This window comes from Balearica regulorum, chromosome 16 (genome assembly GCF_011004875.1).
Source record: "Balearica regulorum gibbericeps isolate bBalReg1 chromosome 16, bBalReg1.pri, whole genome shotgun sequence".
In the NCBI taxonomy this organism is placed as follows: Eukaryota; Metazoa; Chordata; class Aves; order Gruiformes; family Gruidae; genus Balearica; species Balearica regulorum.
Genome location: NC_046199.1, coordinates 16,174,804 through 16,193,162, shown reverse-complemented (window position 1 = coordinate 16,193,162; position 18,359 = coordinate 16,174,804). Strand labels below are relative to the sequence as shown.

The following is an 18,359-nucleotide window of genomic DNA, read 5'->3' as shown; positions in this document are numbered from 1 at the left end:
ATACACCCAACCCAACGCCCCCAGCCACGGTGGCCTCAAGGTCCTTCCCCGCTCCCAGGGGGTCCCCAGAGGTGCTGAGGTTTCAGTCAGTGGATGCTCAGGTCTCCTGAAAAGCTCAAATACAGAGAGACACCAGGTTCAGTGAGGGACTGAAAATGACTTTTCTCCCCAAACCACAAGTAATTTTCTGTGGTTTCCCTACTCTCACCAGTAACTCCAGAGTCTCACTCCTGTTTCTGCACCAAATGCGTGTTAAATAAAGTGGCTTAAGATCTTCGGCTGGTGCCCAGCTGCCAATCCTCCTTGGCTTCTTTCACAAAATCAGAAAAGTTAAAGGACTGGGGGGAGGGAAATCATTCATGGGAAACGTAATAGCAATATGAAAAGAACTAAAGGAGAGGTCAGGCCCCTTATAGATCATTGAATAGAATCCAGAAGGCAACTCTTTTATATCTTTAAATAGATGTAGTACGCCCCTCTCAGATGAGGCTTTTGTTGGTTGCCAAGCATTTTAAGTGTTGTAGTAAGAACACGTTATTAAAAGGGGATTTAATATTCAGAAACTCAAACTCCTGAGTTCGGAGTTGCCTCATAATTCCTGGCAAGTGAAATATATACAGCCTTAAGCTACTATCTTTAAAAAACAGCCTTATTCTTAAAAGTGCAAGTGTTGAAAGCAGCTTACTTTTACTGTGCCTAGCTCACTACATCTTAATTCAGGAGTATAAACTTTTAGAACAAAGAAACTGGAAATGAAAAAAGGAGTTGCTTTAATTCAGTTCATTCCCTTTTTAAAAACAAACCCCTGGCCTCACCGTCATTGTCATGGCATTAGGAGTAACTCCATAGTGAGGCAGCACTCGATTTTTCAAACGCAAAGTGAAATGTCTTTGTTAGGTCCGGCACGGCTGTAAACAACGGCCGGAGCGGGGACGGGGCAGCGCTGAGCTGCAGCCTGCACTCGCTCACAAACGAGGTCTCCAAACTCCTCACAGTTGGAGGAAGGGGCTAAAGATGATCTATACAAAAAATACAAGAGAAGATACTGCCAGTATTGATTAACTTCTTCAGTCGCTGCTGACAGAGACACCCCAAAGATGCGATAACGTAGCACACAGTCTCTGTTAGCAAAGGACCTGCGCGATGCAAATCCCTGGCTGGTACAACCCAGAAAAAAACTATGAGACTCAACTGGTACTGCATGTTCAATTAGCGATGGAAGCTTAAGTCACTCCAACACGTGCACTCACACAGCACTCACTCAGCACAGCGGGCAGTCGCAGTACCTGTGCTGACAGGGTCCCCAGCCCCAGGCACTACACCAGCGCCCACCTTCACCCTCGGTACTGGAACCAACCACTGCGTAACCAGCTTCGGACAACGTCACAGACCTGCGTTTAATTCTACTAGTAAAGTGCTTTTGCAAATTATCTGCCAGCATGGATCCTCCTCCCTTTTTTAAGCACACATTTGTTGTTTCCATTAAAGAATATGAATTGGTATCTTGCAGGAATCCTTCTTACATCCGTCTCTCTTTTTGACAGGGTGAACAAGCAAAAACCACATGCAGGGGGAAGACAGATGCACTGTCACCAAAAGCAGAAGAAAAACAACCCCCCCAAGCCCCCAAACAACATATCACATCTACTACAGTTCCATTCTTGTTTTCTTCCCACTATGCCGTTTGCTGTATTTGCCTCTCCCTCCCTCCCTGCAATGTTACGGAGCGCTTCTCTCGGGTCACAGCTTTGCAGGAAGGAAAACAGGTTTCCCTTCTGAGAACATCCACCTCCACAACTGAGTGCAATTCAGATCCAGTTTCGTTTTCTTTGGTGGCTCCAATCCACCAAGAAGGGACAATAATTGGGGAAGACGTTTTGGCCTACACCGGGGTCAGGAGCAAGCAGGGTTTAAAATATCCCATCAGCTGCTCGGCAGCTCACCCCCGCCCGGTGCTGGCTGCAGTGAGGTCCCAGCACACCGCACGGGCTCCTGCGCCTGAAGATGCGCTGCCAGGTCGCCGAGATGATGCTCTGAAGTTAGTTTAAACTAAAAGAGGGTAGATGTAGATGAGATGTGAGGCAGAAATCCTTCCCTGTGAGGGTGCTGAGGCCCTGGCACAGGGTGCCCAAAGAAGCTGTGGCTGCCCCTGGCTCCCCGGCAGTGTTCAAGGCCAGGTTGGATGGGGCTTTGGGCAACCTGGGCTAGTGGAGGGTGTCCCTGCCCATGGCAGGGGTGGCACTGGATGGGCTGGGAGGTCCCTTCCAACTCAAACCAGTCTGGGATTCTATTTGAGGCAATTAACCTCCTCTGCCATTAGCTGAGCATCTCCCTGTCAAACCCTCCGCAAAGCCCAGCACCCACCACAGCCTGGCGAGGACCCCTCCCTGAGAAGCCCCCCGGACCCCCGAGGCCTCCGCAGTGGCAGGAGCAGCGGCGTGGCCGCAAAGCCACGTGCCCGCGACCCCCTCCCCATTCCCTGAACTCTGCTCCTCCGACTGTCAGCAGCGTTTGATTGAGTTGCAACCCCCGGCGCTGCCGCAGCCGTGCCAGGATGCAGCGGGCGCTGGAGCCGCCGAGCTGACCTCTTGCTGTGAGCTTGCTGTAGATCTGCGAGTTCACTTCCTTGTCGCGCATGTAACATCTGATCTCCTCCGCGGCCTCTCGGATGACGGTAACAGCAAGCACAAATCCCTAAAAGGAGCATGGGGAGGGGGGGAACAGAATGGATGAAAAGGTCAGGAAAAATCACATCTGCCTCTAATAAGAGCAATATTTATCACTACTGATGCCAACAATCTGCATTTCCTTACTCTCTTTTCTCTCACTAAATCATTACAAGGATATTACATGTTGCTGGCCAGAACTCCCAATAGCAAAAACTGACAACAGAGCTGTCGCTCAAAAAATGATGGTTGTGTTTCTTAGCTTTACCGTGATGCTCTGCCAGTACCTCCCAAGCAAATCTTGGTAAAGTTTATCTGAAGAGTGTAAGTAACTTATTTTATCTCACTTCACAGGTGAGTAGCCAGACCGAGAGGGGTTACATAAAAGTCCAATGTAAGGCAGGATCCCTCAAACCTCAGTACTCCCTCACCACAGAGCCAAAGTTAGCTCACCTAATCTGGGAGACTGCTTTATACAGAAATTTATATAACCTCTTTTTTCTATATGCAAATATATATATACTTATGTAATGCGTGTGTAGTCATGTATATGTATACACATACTCAACCTACAAAAATATGCAGTATAAACACATTAATGTGAACTACTCATAGTATAATTACACATTTGTCTGATTAGGGTTTCAGTCCTACTTTTCTGTGGACACGGGCAGTCATTTCATTTCCTCTTGTCATGAGGAACATGCTCACATCACATCCTTCACTATGTAAAAAACAACTAAACTCATGCAAAATGATTCTTTATGGGGCTAGCGCCACAAAGGTATTGTTTTGTTAGGCACTATTCAGCTCAGAATCACTAAACATTTAACACACTCAACTGTTACAGAAGAAAAATGAACTTTTTACAACCTGTATTCTTGAAAATTACAGCCACGTACTGATTATCTCTGTCAATAAGAACATTTTTTATTTTTAGAAGGGGGCAGGGTGATGTGAGAAACCAAGAGTTACATGAAAAGCAATGAAAATGTCTGCAAACACCCACCTGCCCCAACAGGAGATTTTGCCAGTGGGTTGCAATTTCCAGCTTTAGGTAGCTTCATTTTAGAAAGAACGGCTGTGCACACACCTCCGAAAGCCGTGTGTATGAGTTGTTAAGCTGGGCACAAAGAACTCGTGAGCCTGAACCCCCCACCCCAGGGAAGCCTTGCTGCGGAGCACTGCTGACACTACCCAACAGCAATTCAAATGCTCACAGGGTTTTCAACCAAAGGAAAATGAAGAGCGGTGACCTAAGAGCTACTGAAGGAGAGGAGTTTCTTTAATTATGTAAATACCGAGGTACACATCACCTGCCAGCTCTCACAACCCTGTAATAAAACTAAATAGTCCCTAATTCTAGCACATACACATACATCTCAGTGCATGATCTAGATTAAGCACTATCAGTCTTGAAAGGCAACGCGGTATGTTTCTGCAGTATTTAAAAATGCACACACAAGGAGAGACCCAAGGATGGGCATTTACTTTTTTTAAGAGACCTGTATTCAATCCCACATTTACAGCCGTTGAAAGTAAGAAGCCATTAATACAATATTTTCAGAGAAGCGTTTTACCCCCAGTGTTCAGGACCACGACTGTCTGTTTTGCACCACCGTGGAAGATCTCTCATTGCCATAACCAACAAATCAAGAATGAACATTCCTATTTACAAGTTGCGTTTGTGTTTAGCTAGAAATTCCTATCTGCTTTCCAAAATAAGATAAAAAAGCATCAGTGATTTTCAACTTGTTTCAGCTGTTTAAAGTCTTCAAATAATCACCCCAAAATATTCCCACATGTGCCGACTCACCGTGTCATCTCACATGTCATTCCATCCCCGACACTCGTGTTAGCAGCCAGTAACGAACAAAGACCTTTCTGATCCTGCTCATACACCAAATTCTGATTGCTCACCTGGCACGGACAAGTCACAACCGCCTATACAAAACCCAGAGAGAGCACACGTACGCTGTTCATAGGGCAGGATCTTACAAAACTAGCGTTAGATTCATAGAGCAAATGCTCTACAGCACACACTCGAGAGAGAATTCAGTGAGACCCAGGCTTTGATGTACAGAGACATTTAGAGCAATGTCCCAAAGCTGCCCCTTGCTTCTTCCTGGCTCTTACCAGGGATTTCACGGTGCTGAAAGTCTAAAAGGCAGGACAAATTTCCTTCACCCCTCCTCAGCTCCCTCAACAGTCACCAAGTTTTACCACCACCATTTCTCAAATGAGTGCACAAGCAGTGCCCTGCGCTTTTTTAATCAATGGTCAGTTGGGTTTGTGTCATTTCTTTAAAGTAAACCAGATGTCTGTCCTCAGAGAGTTTCAAAACTCTGGTACATGACTTCAACCAAGCTAAGTTTAAAGACAGCCCTGCTTTGAGCAGCTGGACCAGATGTCCTCTGAGCCAAAACTATTCTACAACACTATAAGCTGAAGCATAGCAGAGAAGTTATTCACATAGAGAGAGAAATAATAGTTTTACTCAGATAAAAGAAAAAATATACAGGTACCTATATTTACGCATGTAAGCAGTTGTAACTGGCTCATGCAGTGCGTTTTAGAGATTTAAGAAGCCCATTCTATGCAATTACTCCTCTTTCTGTCCTTTGACAGCACTGGAATTTCTGCTTCAAAACTGCTTATTATTGATTTCCTTTGATCGCAGGTGAAACACATGGCTATCAAAAGAAAAGGGCAAATAGTTTACAGGAAGGAAAGAATATCTGCACCCTGACTGAGTTTGAAAATGTCTCTATGTATTTATTTTTATACGTGGGAGGTTTGGGGAGGGTGGTTTTCTCAGTTTTTTTGGTTTTTTTTCACAATGCGGTTAAACTACGAAGCAGCCCGTGACCTATCCCAAGGCCGCAGGTCAGACCGCCTGGCAGGGGACGCAATCTGCCATCATTGCGCACGCGGCCGCTCACTACGGTCGCATTGGAAGGCGCCCTTCGGTCCTTCGCCGCAGCTGCCAGGCCGGTCCGGGGTCCCGCTGGCCCTGGCACGGTGGCCCCACACAGCCCCTCCACGAGCACAGCCCGCTCAGACGCGGCTGTGAACAACTTGGCGTCGCCAGGGAAATACGTTTGCTCTGGCCTCCCTCCATTTCCTCAAGCCCTGCTCCTTGCAGCGCCCGCGGCCAGGGGCCAGAGCTCTGTTACGACAAGCGGGCTGGGGCAGAGTCAGAGAATCACAGAATCTTTAGGGTTGGGAAAGACCTCTAAGAACATCAAGTCCAACCATCACATCCAGTCCTCTCACATCCCCCTCACGCCTCTACAAAATAAAGCTCAGGGCCGGAACGGGCACCTCTGCTATAATGCGTACGGAGCGGGCCCGAAGAAGCAAGCTAACAAAGTGATTTAAGGTGCAAACTTAAACCCTACAGAAAAGGCAGCACAAGAAATTTTGTGAAACACTGAAACTTTCTTGAATAAATAAACCTTAAATGACCTACCAGAGGAACCCAGTACGTGTAAAGCGCGCCAAGCCTCATTTCAACGACAAATTGAGAGCAGGCCAAAAGCAAGAAATAAAGGTTGAAGAAGTACTTGAACTGGTTAAACAACACCTGGAAAAAAAAAAAAAAGGAAAAAAGGGGAGGGAGGAGATTAACGGAGTTGAGAAGTTATGCCTATTGAACTAACCCCCAGGAACATTTCCGCACGCTCCTCTAGTGTCGAAACGCAAACCGAGGGCAGTCCCTGAGCATCCCGGGCGCTCGCACGGCTCCGTGTCCTCGAGGAGACCCACCAAACACAACCCAAACGTGAGTTATTTCCCCCAGCTCCCGGTTCTGCACCTGTCTACTGTAAACCCACTGAAATTGGGGAAAGCATTGGGGCAGGATGATGAAAAGTGACTTTCTTCACGCTTACCCCAGGGAGAAAAGTAAAAAAGTTGTATTTCTGATTGTTGATCACATTGCGAGGGTATCTCTGGTCTCTCTTCTCTGGATGGCCAAGCCAAACAGTACGAGGCCTTGGGTCTCTCCTCCCACAGCATCTTAAGCACTCACAGCACCTATAGAAGGAACAGTAGTTAGTTAACGAGTTAATTTTTAACACGTTTCTCTGACTCGCACCCCAGACCCTCTGCCAGCCAGGCAGAACAGCTGAGCATCACTTCTTCCCTGTCACTTAGCCGCCGGACTACGAGCGCCTCGGAGCCCAGCGCTTGCCTTTCTGCCAAACACAGACACCCGCCGGCTGCAGCCCGGCCTCGCCACCAGCAAACACCTCGAACGGTGCCGGAGCTGTTACGAAATCATCACGTAACCACGCGTTCAAAGCCGGACAGCCTGCGGCAGGGCGAGACACGGCTGCAGCCACGAGGGCTGGGGCGGCTCCTCGTCCGGCTTTCCAGGGAGTGATGGATGCGTGGAGATGCACGGACCAAGCTCATCACGCACCGAGTCAGTGCTGGCTGCTGGCAGAGCTGCCGCCGCCTGCGAACGAAAGGGCTTCAGGGAGCAAGGAGGTGCGGGGTACAGGCAGAGAGGGCGTGGGGTACGGGCAGAGGAGAGGTCCCCTTGCATCCATCCACTGCAGGTTTTATGCCAGAAAGCTCCTCCACGAATAAAACAGTAACAGGCACTTTCTGTTATTGCTTCCGTTTCCTTGCTGGCATATGGAATCTTCCTCAAGCAAAAGGAGCCTTCTCCATTTACGAACTGAACTTTAACAGGAACGCATATATGTAAAGTCATCTCCTATGTCCTCAAGAAGAGAGATGGAGACAGAGATTCTCCTCCCCTTCCCTACAACCCCTACCTCGCAGAGATGTATACCTTCTTAACAGAAGGGTTTCATATTTGCATATTTGAATTTCTGTACTTTAAAACAGTCTTGCCGAGGAATAATAATCTATAATCCTCTAAAAAATCAAACCTTAAGATTCTGAAAATAGATACTAAATGATTACTGATTTTATTTTTATACAGTATTACAGTCATTAGCTCTGTTTACGTTAATGGCAAATTGTATGTTAACTACCAATGAGTAACAGACTTTTTCATTGACGGAGATCAATGTAGATCCAGCTACACAGTCTCAGTTTGTCAGTTTATCTGTGTTTTCAGCTCTTCAGGTGACTGTCCCACTGCAGCCCCACCACAGAGGCTGCGAGGTTAGGCAGGGCAGCCCGGACCCAGCACCACATCCCCAAGCTGCCAGAGCAAGGGCTGCAGGAATTTAGGTTCATCCTATTTGCAATCAGACTAGTCCAATATAATCTCTGCTCTAATTTTTTTCCTGCATTTTTGCCTACTTTGTCAGTGGTATCTCTGCTCTTGCTCTATTAAACATTGTCATGATTCAATTACCCAGCTCAACAAATACCTTTTATATCTTGCAATGTCATTTTTCCCAAAATTGTTCAAAACAAATAAAATATGAACATGTTGGCATGCTGATTTTTTTTTTTTTTTTAAACTTTTCCAACTCAGGCTTATATTAAAGCTATTTATTTAACATCACTTCTGGCCTTTGCTAAAAGTTACACAGGAATTCAGGAAGGTGCATTCAAGGTACCTCGTGGGACCTTCACCCCGGCTGCCGCAGCCAGTGAAAACTCAGCTCGCACGGACTGTAGTGGATAAAACCGTCAGTGCTCGAGGTAACGAGTCCTTCCTCCGGGCAATGGATCAAGGAGGCTCGGTTACCTCGTGGGAGATGCAAGGACTTCTCAGAGATTCCTCTTGTGCCTTGAAGAAGCCTCTCTGTTCCAAATTGCAGTGTTATACCCTCCCAAATCCCAAAAGGGTTCCTTTTCTGCGGTCACTGCTTCTTACTGAAAGCCAATCTCTTCCCAATGCCCTTGTTCCTTTAAAAACAGACCTATTGAATTTCATTGACATTTGGGACAGCCAGCATCAGCCGGATTGATAACCAAAAGCTTCAGAGCTCTTACAAACACCTTTCCAGAAACCACCACTAAGATCTGCTCTTGAATCATGGCCTTCTGCCTCAAAAGTTCAGTCAAATACACACCTAACCGAAAGAAGTAACGATTGAAGGAAGTACACAAAGCATTTGGCTCCTGCAGTCACCATCTCGCCAGGAGATACGTGCAGCATGATGAACAGCGTTTACAACTCACCACGCAGAGGGTGGTTTCCTACCAAGATACCATTTTTTAATGTTTTATGCCCTGCTGGATGCAAATAAACAGAGAGATGTGTTATCAGTTAAGTCAGTTCCTTCAGCAGATAAGGGGCACAAAAATCAGCTTTGCTTCCAGCAGCAAAGAAGAGGTGTTGCCGTGTGGTTCGGTGCCCCGTGAGCAGGCACAGGCACCAACTTCACCAGGCTGACTCGTGGGATAACTTCTCACAAGCTCTTAAAACTAGACAAAAGGATTTTTGCATAATCAAATTACTTTGACATTATTATATTTCATGAAGAGTGACAGATGAGCCGTGAAAAGGTGGATTTTCTCTAGTCAGTGCTCAAGAACAACTGGCGCCGTAAGCGTAGAGGTGCCACCAAACACAGGGGAGAAGGTTTTCTCACTCAAAGCAGCTTTCTGACCCCAACGCCAACGAGACAGCAGAGCACTACACAGCAGCCATGCTTCGCTCCGGAAGGAACGTGAAATCACAAGTTTTGGACAGTGCCAAATACCAGCTCCGTGCAAGTCAAGCTCTCCATTCCAAAGCCAGAGTCCTGGTAAGGTCCCCAGCTTCAGTTACGATCCCAGGGCTTTCACCTGACACGTTCATCACGGACCACGTAGAGGTCAGCTTCATCAAAGCCTCTGTGGTCGTCAACTCCGACTTGCTAACTCTGCATTTGCTGAAGAAAAGAAAATTAGGAGAATGCAGGAAAATCTGGTGGAAACAAACACAGGACAGTGCACTCCCCTGACAGCAACGCGCACCAGGCTCGGGCTAGCGGAACGAGGCAGCGGAGGTGCGTGACTGCTCGGGGGCCACGAGAGGAACACGAGGACTCGGGCAGACCATGACTGCTGCCCTGCTGACGGGGACACCGCCGGTGACTCCGTGCTTGTAGCATCTCTAAGACAATGGACTTCCATCTTTGGCTATTCCCCAGGTAGCACCCTGAAACCATGATTAACATAAATACCCTAAATGTAACCCCTTGCAAAGGGGTACGCTTGCTCCTGAAACTATCAATTTTTGTTTGTTTTTCTGGTTAAGAAAATCTGACTAGTGGATCCTTCTCCCCGCACGGTTGTGTATAATACCTACATCTGATAGGCAGTTACCAACACGAGACAGAGTAAAGTTGGTGTTAAACACTCAATTCATAAACTCTACTTCAGAAGTATATTTTATTAGCTTGAAACCTTTTAACTGCAGTTTTCTTTTTTGTTTGCAGATGAAGACCTAAGACAAATAGCCACTTGTAGCCGAAATATATTTTAATGGAAATTAGTGAAAATTGGTGGTATTTGGATCGCAGTAGAAGACAGATGTGCTCTACGGACAAAAAGAAGGAAAAAAAAAAAGTGGTTCTTCTTTCACGATGGATTTCACGATTTCACAAGATTAGCCTCGATTCCGTGTTTTAATGGCTGTGAATTCGGAATGACCTCTGTGATAAGACCCCAAGTAAGAGGCCTTGCCCAAGGGAGCAAACCTGGTGTCCACACCCCCCGTTTCATCACAACATGCTCCCCAGTTACAGAGTCGGTTGGTCCTGGTAATCAGACATCTGAAACCAGTTGCCTTTGTTTATTTTTTAGGTTGGGCCTCTTCTAGGGATTGTACTCAACAGCAGAAATACCTAGGCACCTATATCATAATATTTACAATAGGATAACGCTCAAAGAGGGTACTACTATAATTTAATATTTTTTTATTTGTGCTGGTAATTGTTTTTACAAAGTAAAATTCACCAATATGCTCCCAAGAACTCGCCAAATATCTGGGCAGATCTTCAAACCAATACCTAAATCTCCAAAGCAGACCTCTGGACATTTCAGTAAGTTCAATGACTTATCAGCATTTTTTCTTCATGAACGTACAAGGAAAATGGCAAACGAATCCCACAAACTAATGAGAATGTTTTACCTTAGGAAGAGTGCGCTCTGTTTACATGCAATTACATTGCTTTTAGTCTTTTCCAAATGACTATGAATTCACGAGTCTGTGAATGCTAGCAACCAGCACCCCAAAATTGCTTACACTTGCGTGGTTCTGAGCGCGACCGCAGCCCCCAGGACCAGCAGCACCTGCAGAGGCAGGGAAGCGGAAGGCAATTGCACAAAAGTGAAATTACCCAGAATTTAGCAGACTTTCTGCAATCAAAGCCACGACCTCTGGTAGTGTTGCCACCACAAAGATACTTGTTACTGTAAGAATTTTAATTTACAAACATTGTGTTACTGTAAGGTTTGCGATTCAATCTAAAAATAATGCGGTACCAAGTATAAGCAAGAACGGGAGAATCTGCTGTGTAAAAATCACAGTTTTGTGAAATTCCTGCCTGGCTAGAGTCACAGTTTTTGCAATCCCCTGAATTACAGGGAAAGCAAACTGAAAACCTAATCAGACAAACAAAAGAAAAACTTCCTGCCTAGCGAGGTTTTGAAGGCGATTATCAGTAGTATCAACGCTCAAGTACAAAATTTCCAGCATTTCTGCTACGGAGTCTCCCACACGGCCTTTCAGCCCGAGGTTTCTGTGCAACATAAAGGAGCTTGTAAAAAAAAAAAAAAAAAAAAAATCAAAACTCCACCCAATGAACACAATACTACAACCAGTAGTAAGAGAGTGGCAGGGTGCGACACTCGCGCTGGGGAGGTTTATCAGCGCCCGGGAACCCGTTACCTGGCGCCTGGAAGCCCTCTCCAGAACGCACGGTGCTGAGCACGGAACTCGTGCGCCCTGTGGCTGAAAATCCTAAAAAAAACCCCCAGCAAATGCAGATCTTTAACCCATATACATTCAGAGATGCCCAAAGAGTTTCTGTCAGGAAGGCGCCTAGCCATCCCCCGCGCTGGCATTTAGCTCTCACCTATTCCGCGACCGCGGCTCTTCCTCTTGCCCGGGCTTTGCCGGGCGCGCGCGGGGCAGCAGCCCACAATCCGAACGCCGGGCTTTGCAGCAATGCCAAGTGGCAACGGCTATCTCTGCACGCTAACTGTGCAAGTGCCAGCCCACGGCTTGTTGAAATAAATTAGAAAAGGGGGTTTTGGTAAGAACACAGACATTTCTCAAGCGCAGAACCATGTGCTCATTCTTACAGGCTGCTGTTCATCATCCCCCCCAAAGATATTCCTTCGCCATCATTTTTACTTTTTTTAAACTTTTCAACGATGTCTTAAACTTCATGAAGGAAGAATACACCACTAAAATCATTGGTTCTGCTTTAACCCCCGCCATGACACCTGCGATCCTCGCAGAGCGCTTGACACAAAGAGGAGGGGCGGCAAGGGCAGGCGGTGGCTCCGCAGCACGGCGCAGGTTTCCCGACCCGCGCAGGGTGACGCAGGCAGGACAGGTCACTGCCTGAACCCCCGCCTCACGCGGGCCCGTGCCGCAGGGTGAGCAAACGCGGGGCTCCACAGCCGCTTTTACGACTGCTCCGGGCTGTGTTGGCAAACCACGTGGCGCGACGCCGGTGAAAGCCCGGCGCTGGCCAGTGCCGTGCGGCTGCTGTGCGCTCAGGGGCCAAAGCAAAAGCCCCAAGGGTGCCGAGGAGTCGTACTGCAGGGCCAGACGGCTGCGCTCAGGGTGCAAAGCCCCGGGCCGTGCCGCTGAGCATCCGACTCGGGATGCACACATGCTGGGATGACAAAACGCAACTCGTACAAGAGCAAACAGGAAAGACGAGGCAGAAGGACGGGTGGTGAACCTGTTGAGGAACACTTCAGACAGTGTCCTTTTCTCTTTCTTCTCCTCTGGAAACTCAATCATCTTAACCTCAAAAAAAACATTCTGACAAATCCATTCGGTCAGAGCGAAGTACTCTGAGCACACGGAAATGAGTACACAAACGTGCTTTCAGATTATCCTGGTGCTCATGAAATAATCGAGTACACAAACGTGCTTTCAGATTATCCTGGTGCTCATGAAATAAAAAGTCCTTTCGACTGGGGCTATCAGCTTTTCCCAGTTAATTTACTTGTTCCTCCTTGAAACTGTTTTACAGGCATTGCACAGTTCTGTGATCTGCTCTTTCTTGGGATGCCACCCCTGTTTTCGGGTATGAAGCTTAAAGACCTGGATGACGAGGGAGGGGGCTGCTCAGGCCGTCGCATTACTCCAAAGCTTTCTGCTCAGGGCAAGGTCAGCGTCACTGCAGGAAGGCGGCTGTTTCTGGCAGGACAGAACTACCGGCATTATTAAGAATAACAAAATACTTTCCATCAGGACATCAGAAGACTACGTCCTTGAAAGGGAAAGAAAGATTGTCTAGAAAAACAGCTGAAAGTTTAATTGCTGCTTAGAGATGCTGATAAAATTAGCATGCACTTTCAGGAACGGGAATCAGTTACAGAAGTGTGAGCAGCTCTCTATAAAAGTTCAGGAATACACATTCCTAAACATTTCTCCTCCTCCCTTTTGCAACTGAAGCACTGGAGAACAGCACTGCAACAGCCCCTGTAGCATGGTAAACCAGCAAGTCACTGTACACCATGAACTTTTACAATTATCTTACAGAAAGAACATGAAAAATATATGAAAACTACTTACATGGGGAAGCTTATACAGCACTGTGTTATACACATTTTGAATCATAACTTGGCAGAAATGATAATAAAAAACAAACTCGCAAATCCCCAAATAAAATCACAACCACTCAGAAGTACCTTTCACTGTGAGCTGTATCCAAACCAGAGTCCTACAAGTGATGGGCCCTTCATCCGCACCGGGATCTACACGGATGGGGAGGTGGTGAAGAGCACAAAGGCTACCGTGTACTCCACTCGGGACGGCGTTTGTTTACAAACCCCATTCCGAGTGATGATGTAAGAAGCTGTAATATGACAGACTGCCAGGTGCCAGATGAACAGCCATTACCGAGAAGCATTTTTTATTTATACATGCAGCATGTTTGATGGAGAACTAATTGAGAGAGCAAATGAAAAATGCTTTCTGTGATTCTGTGAAGAATGCCTTCATAAGCGTTTTTCATGTAAAACAAATCTAATGGAAAAAAAAAAGTATTACATCTGTCTAACACTGGGGTAGTATTTATCAAATTAGTGCTGAAGTTCATCAATATATTAATCACTTCTACAACAAGCACGTTTCTCAGATGCTGTTTCTATGTTTCTCACAGGCTGTGCTGTTCAGTCTTTGGCGCCTTTATTATATACAAACCAACCTTCCACGTTTCATTATTGTAAGAGCATATAAAGAATTCCCCATTGATAAAAACCCCGGAGCCGCGCACAACCACCCAGACACCTCGAACAGCCCCATCTCAGACCGCAGCTGGGGGTCCAGGGGCGCTGCCGTTCCCGCAGCCCAACCCCGGCACCGGCCCAGCGCCGCGGTGCAACGCGGCCGGTCGGTGGGAGCCCAGCCCCGCGCACGCCGTGGCACACCCACACGCAGGCAGACGGAGGGCAGGAGCTCCCAGCTCTCTCTGTTGACTTTGAAATGGAATTTGCCATTTTAAATAGAGCCAGAGTACACACGCACGTACAACGGAATGGCCGCGTGAAATGTTACTGCAAAGCTCCTCCTTCCCGTCTCATTCCCCATTCTTCCCCCACGTTTCTGGACCAAGGCCCTTCTACGTCGCAGAGGCAGCGTGAGCACGGCAGTTTGCCACTTTCAAAAACGCCTTGCAGGACTGTGGACTGAGACCATGAGCTATTTAGGGAAAAGCTCATGTCACGCACTGAACGGAGCATCTCGCAGCTCCCTTCCTGACAGAGCTCAGCCCCTGGGACGCTCAGACGCACTTGCCATCCCACCAACAGTCCCGCCGCAGTTAATGCTACCCGTCCCTCCTCATTGGCACGTCTCTCATACTGGTTTGCAGAGTGCTGCAACACATTGGAAAGAACACGGCTGAATTCAAGGCATACAGCTCCAGAATTCAGAGCCCAGCCTTCGACGGCGGCGAGGAAGATCCACATTAAAGCCGAGCCCAGGAACAGATGACCACTTCTCCCACTGGTTTATTAAGCACATGGTTTCTCTCTGACGCAGATCTTGGCTGCCTGCAGCATCATTCACCTCTGTGCTTGTTCCTCTGTGACTTCCTCCCTGGCTTCTCTTCCGAGGACACTAGAGGCTGAGGCTGAACGAAAGCCTGGCTTGGGTGACACCTGCCCTTTGCTACCTACATGAGAATTAGGCATTTCTTTCCTTTTTGTTAACATACGTCAAGATTTCTATGAAGTCATTGAGCACATGAACAGGAATCTGATCCCCACTCACTACACTGACAAAAATCCGCCTGAGAACTCACCCTCACTGGTGGGGGAAAGCCCCACAGCAGAAATTACAGTCGGGGCTACGCTAAGGTGAAGTCTTTCAAAACTTGCTTATCCCTGAGTTTTCGTATGTATCAAGGAAGATGACTTGGAAGTGCTTTTGTTTGGGTTTTCCTCAGAGGGAACAGAAGAAAGGAGGTCTTGATTACGGCTTAGGATCCCCAGGACGCCATCCTGGCTGCGACACCAGGGACCCTCCCTGACTTGCTGGCTGATTTCTCCTTTGGTCTATAACACTGTTCTGGATTTGCTGGACTTTGGTGCTTTGTGATCCACACTATCATTTGATCAAGTTACTAACATATCACAGGCTACTCATCGTATATTGGGAACTCTTGTTTTACTGGTAAGTCCCATCCCCAGAGCTACCAAATAAACACCAAATAAAACCCCCAAAGCCAAGTTATTCTATTGAGAAAAATCCTAAGCAATCTTCCTTCACAACTTCTTGCTGCCAAAATTTCTTGCTAACACTGGAACCATCATGTCTGTGACTGCTAGTCAGGCAGAGTCCACAACCAGCGAACCATAGCTTAGCTTAGGTGAGAACGATTTCTGTTAGACACTACTAACCACATCGGAATACCTGGGGGAGACTGCAGAACTTTAGAAATTGTTCCAGAAGCTTTGAGAAATTTCTCAGGCATCCACCTCTCCCCGATCGCTTTCAGTCACGTCACCGACGGTAACGCCGTGGTGGCCGCACCTTGTGCGACGTGCCCAGCGGTGCATTCACACCGGCGCCGGGAATGACTTGCTGCATCACCCACCTCCCAGCTGGCAGGGATGTTGCTACATCAGTTATTAGAAACAATGTGGATAAGGAGGAATAATTCTAACAATGCATAAACTATGTAGATCAATTCCAGTTAGAGGAACGTGAATCAAAACTTTCAACCCAAAACATAACAAACAAGGGGGAAAAAGTAACAATTTGCTGTTGTTCTAACAGTCAGGGTTTCCTTTGATATTTTGGTTTATTTTGCTAGTATCACTCACCACATTTTAAAAAACAAGTTATCCAGGGACAAAAGAAACATTGCAATAACTGACAGCCAGGTAACGTGGATACGCTGTACACCCCACTGTGTACAAACCAACCTGTCTGGATAACGGTGCAATTTCCTACCAAAACAGCACGAAAGGATCTTTCTTCTTATTTAACCTCCTGCATGGGAATATCAGGATAAATATACACACACCTCTCCTTTCGGAACACATCCCACACCCAGGGTATCGCAGCATCCCACATTAAAGCTACTGCCTGGCCTGGCCGCAGGCAGTTTCTGCAGCAGAGCTTTGTTACAGCCCCGCCGCCAGCTCTGCCCAGCGCCGCTCCGCAGCGGGGCCCGAGCGCTCGGCCAAGCGCCGCCCTGCACCTCCCGGCCCAGCGCAGCGCCGGGGGCGACGGGACCGACCGGGGGGGGGATACGGGACCGACCGGGGGGGGGGGGATACGGGACCGACCGGGGGGGGGGGGGGGGGGCAGCGGCCCGCCGGCGTGTGCCGCCCCACTTCTCCGGGCCGGGCTCGGTGCCCACCAGCCGCTGCCCGGGCAGCGCTTTGTCGGGGGGGCTCTGAGGGAGAGGGGGGCGATGCGGTGAGGGCCGGCCGGGCCGGTTCGTCCCCACGCAAGGGGGTCCCGCCCTCCCCGGCCCCGGCCGCAGCGCAGCACGGCCAGCAGGACCCTGCGCTCCGCCCGGGCGTGCCGCGGCAATGGCGTCAGGAACAACCTGTCAGCGCCCGCCCGCCGCCTCCCCCTCCTCCTCCTCCTCCTCCTCCCCGGGCTCGGACCGCGGCCGCGCAGCGCAGGGTGACGCGGCTCCCGCCTGCCCGCCGCTGCGTTTCCGCGCCCCGCCAGCCCCGGGCATCCCGCAAAGGCCCCCGAGCGGGGGCTCCGCCGTCGTCCCGGGGCGAGGGGGCCTGGGGTCGCGCCGCCCGCCCGTCTCCCCCAGCCAGGGCGGCGGCCGGGCGAGGAGCGGGGCCCCGGGCCCGCGGGAGGTGCCGCCCCGCGGAGCGCTCACCCGGTGCGGTGCTTGCTGTCCATCCGCTTCTTCTGCCGGACCGGCTGCAGCGGGATGTTGTCGGTCATGGCCGCGGCTGCCGGGGCGGAGCGGGGCAGGATGCGCTTCCCAGCAGCGCCTCGGCCCGGCCCGCCGCCGTCTGGCCCCGCCGCCGAGGGGGCCGGGCTCCGCGCCGCCGGGCTCCCAGCACGCAGGTGCCGCGCCCGCCCCGCCCGCCCCGGTGCGCCCCGCCCTGGGGCCCGGCCCGGCCCGCTGCTCGCCTCCTGCCCCGCTCCGCACCGCTGCGCCTGCCTGGCCTCAGCGCCCGGCCCGGTTCGGCCCCGCTCCGCTCCGGGCAGCCCTGCCCAGCCCAGCCGGCACCTGCTCTGCCGTTACCCCCGCGCTCCAGCCCGCCCCTTCCCCTCCGTGCCCCCCGGCTGGCTGCGGGGGGCTCAGCCCTGCCGCACCGCCACGTCCCGTGTGTCCTCAGCCTTTTGCAGCCAGCGCGGGGGTGCAAGTCGTGTCCCCCCTTCCTTACACCGCCCCAGCACCCGCGTTACGGGGCTGTGCCTTGCGGTGCTGCTGCTCGCCCCCTTCTCGCCCGGCCACCATCACCCACCCCGGCAACGCTCGTGTCTGCATCCGGATTCAGATTTCCTCGGCAAATTTAGGCACAAATTGCTCCAGTGTTTCTGTTTACGAATTCAAGCTTTTCTTTACAATCACAGTGACTAAATCTTCATGAAAGCTAGGTACACAAACCAGATTCCAACAAAGCACTGGGCTACAGAAGCTGAAATCTGTGCTTGGCCCAATACAATTTGTATTTTACCAGACAGGGTTCCTGGATGCCCCCGCAATCCTTCCCACTGGTTGATTCATTTTCCTGTCCCAGCCCAACTCTGCCCAACGTCACTTTGACAACTGTTCCCTCTTCTGCATCCACTCGTCCTGCTTCACTCCAATTCTTCTATCTCCATTGCATTTTCCTCCTACCATCTCCATATCTTCATGTTCTCCTTTCCTTTGCCATAAACAAGCAAGCAAAGGAATCCTTTAAAAACCACACACCCTGCTCACCTCCAGCACTTGTACCTCTCATGCTGTTGACCTTTTTCTTCATTCAAACATGAAAAACAAAATTCCCAGTTGGAAAGATGTGTTTCATAAGGGGGTTAGAAACAGGTACTGTCATGGTCCTATTCAAACAAAGTCCACTTTCCTAGGGATGCTATCATGAAAAAAAATTGGT

At 49.3% G+C, this 18,359-nt stretch overlaps 1 protein-coding gene across 1 annotated transcript in view; it reads right to left on the bottom strand.

Annotated features, from left to right (window-relative positions):
* Positions 1-17,304, bottom strand: part of ATP9A (ATPase phospholipid transporting 9A (putative)) — a 63,726-nt gene extending 46,422 nt beyond the window's left edge. The window contains exons 1-4 of the mRNA XM_075769148.1: positions 17,129-17,304; positions 6,560-6,704; positions 6,139-6,252; positions 2,586-2,694 (exon numbers count right to left, since the gene is read on the bottom strand). Of these exons, the coding sequence (XP_075625263.1) occupies positions 2,586-2,694; positions 6,139-6,252; positions 6,560-6,704; positions 17,129-17,196 (436 nt within the window). The 5' untranslated portion in view covers positions 17,197-17,304. The remainder of the gene's footprint in view (positions 1-2,585; positions 2,695-6,138; positions 6,253-6,559; positions 6,705-17,128) is intronic.
* Between the last annotated feature and the right edge of the window lie 1,055 nt (positions 17,305-18,359).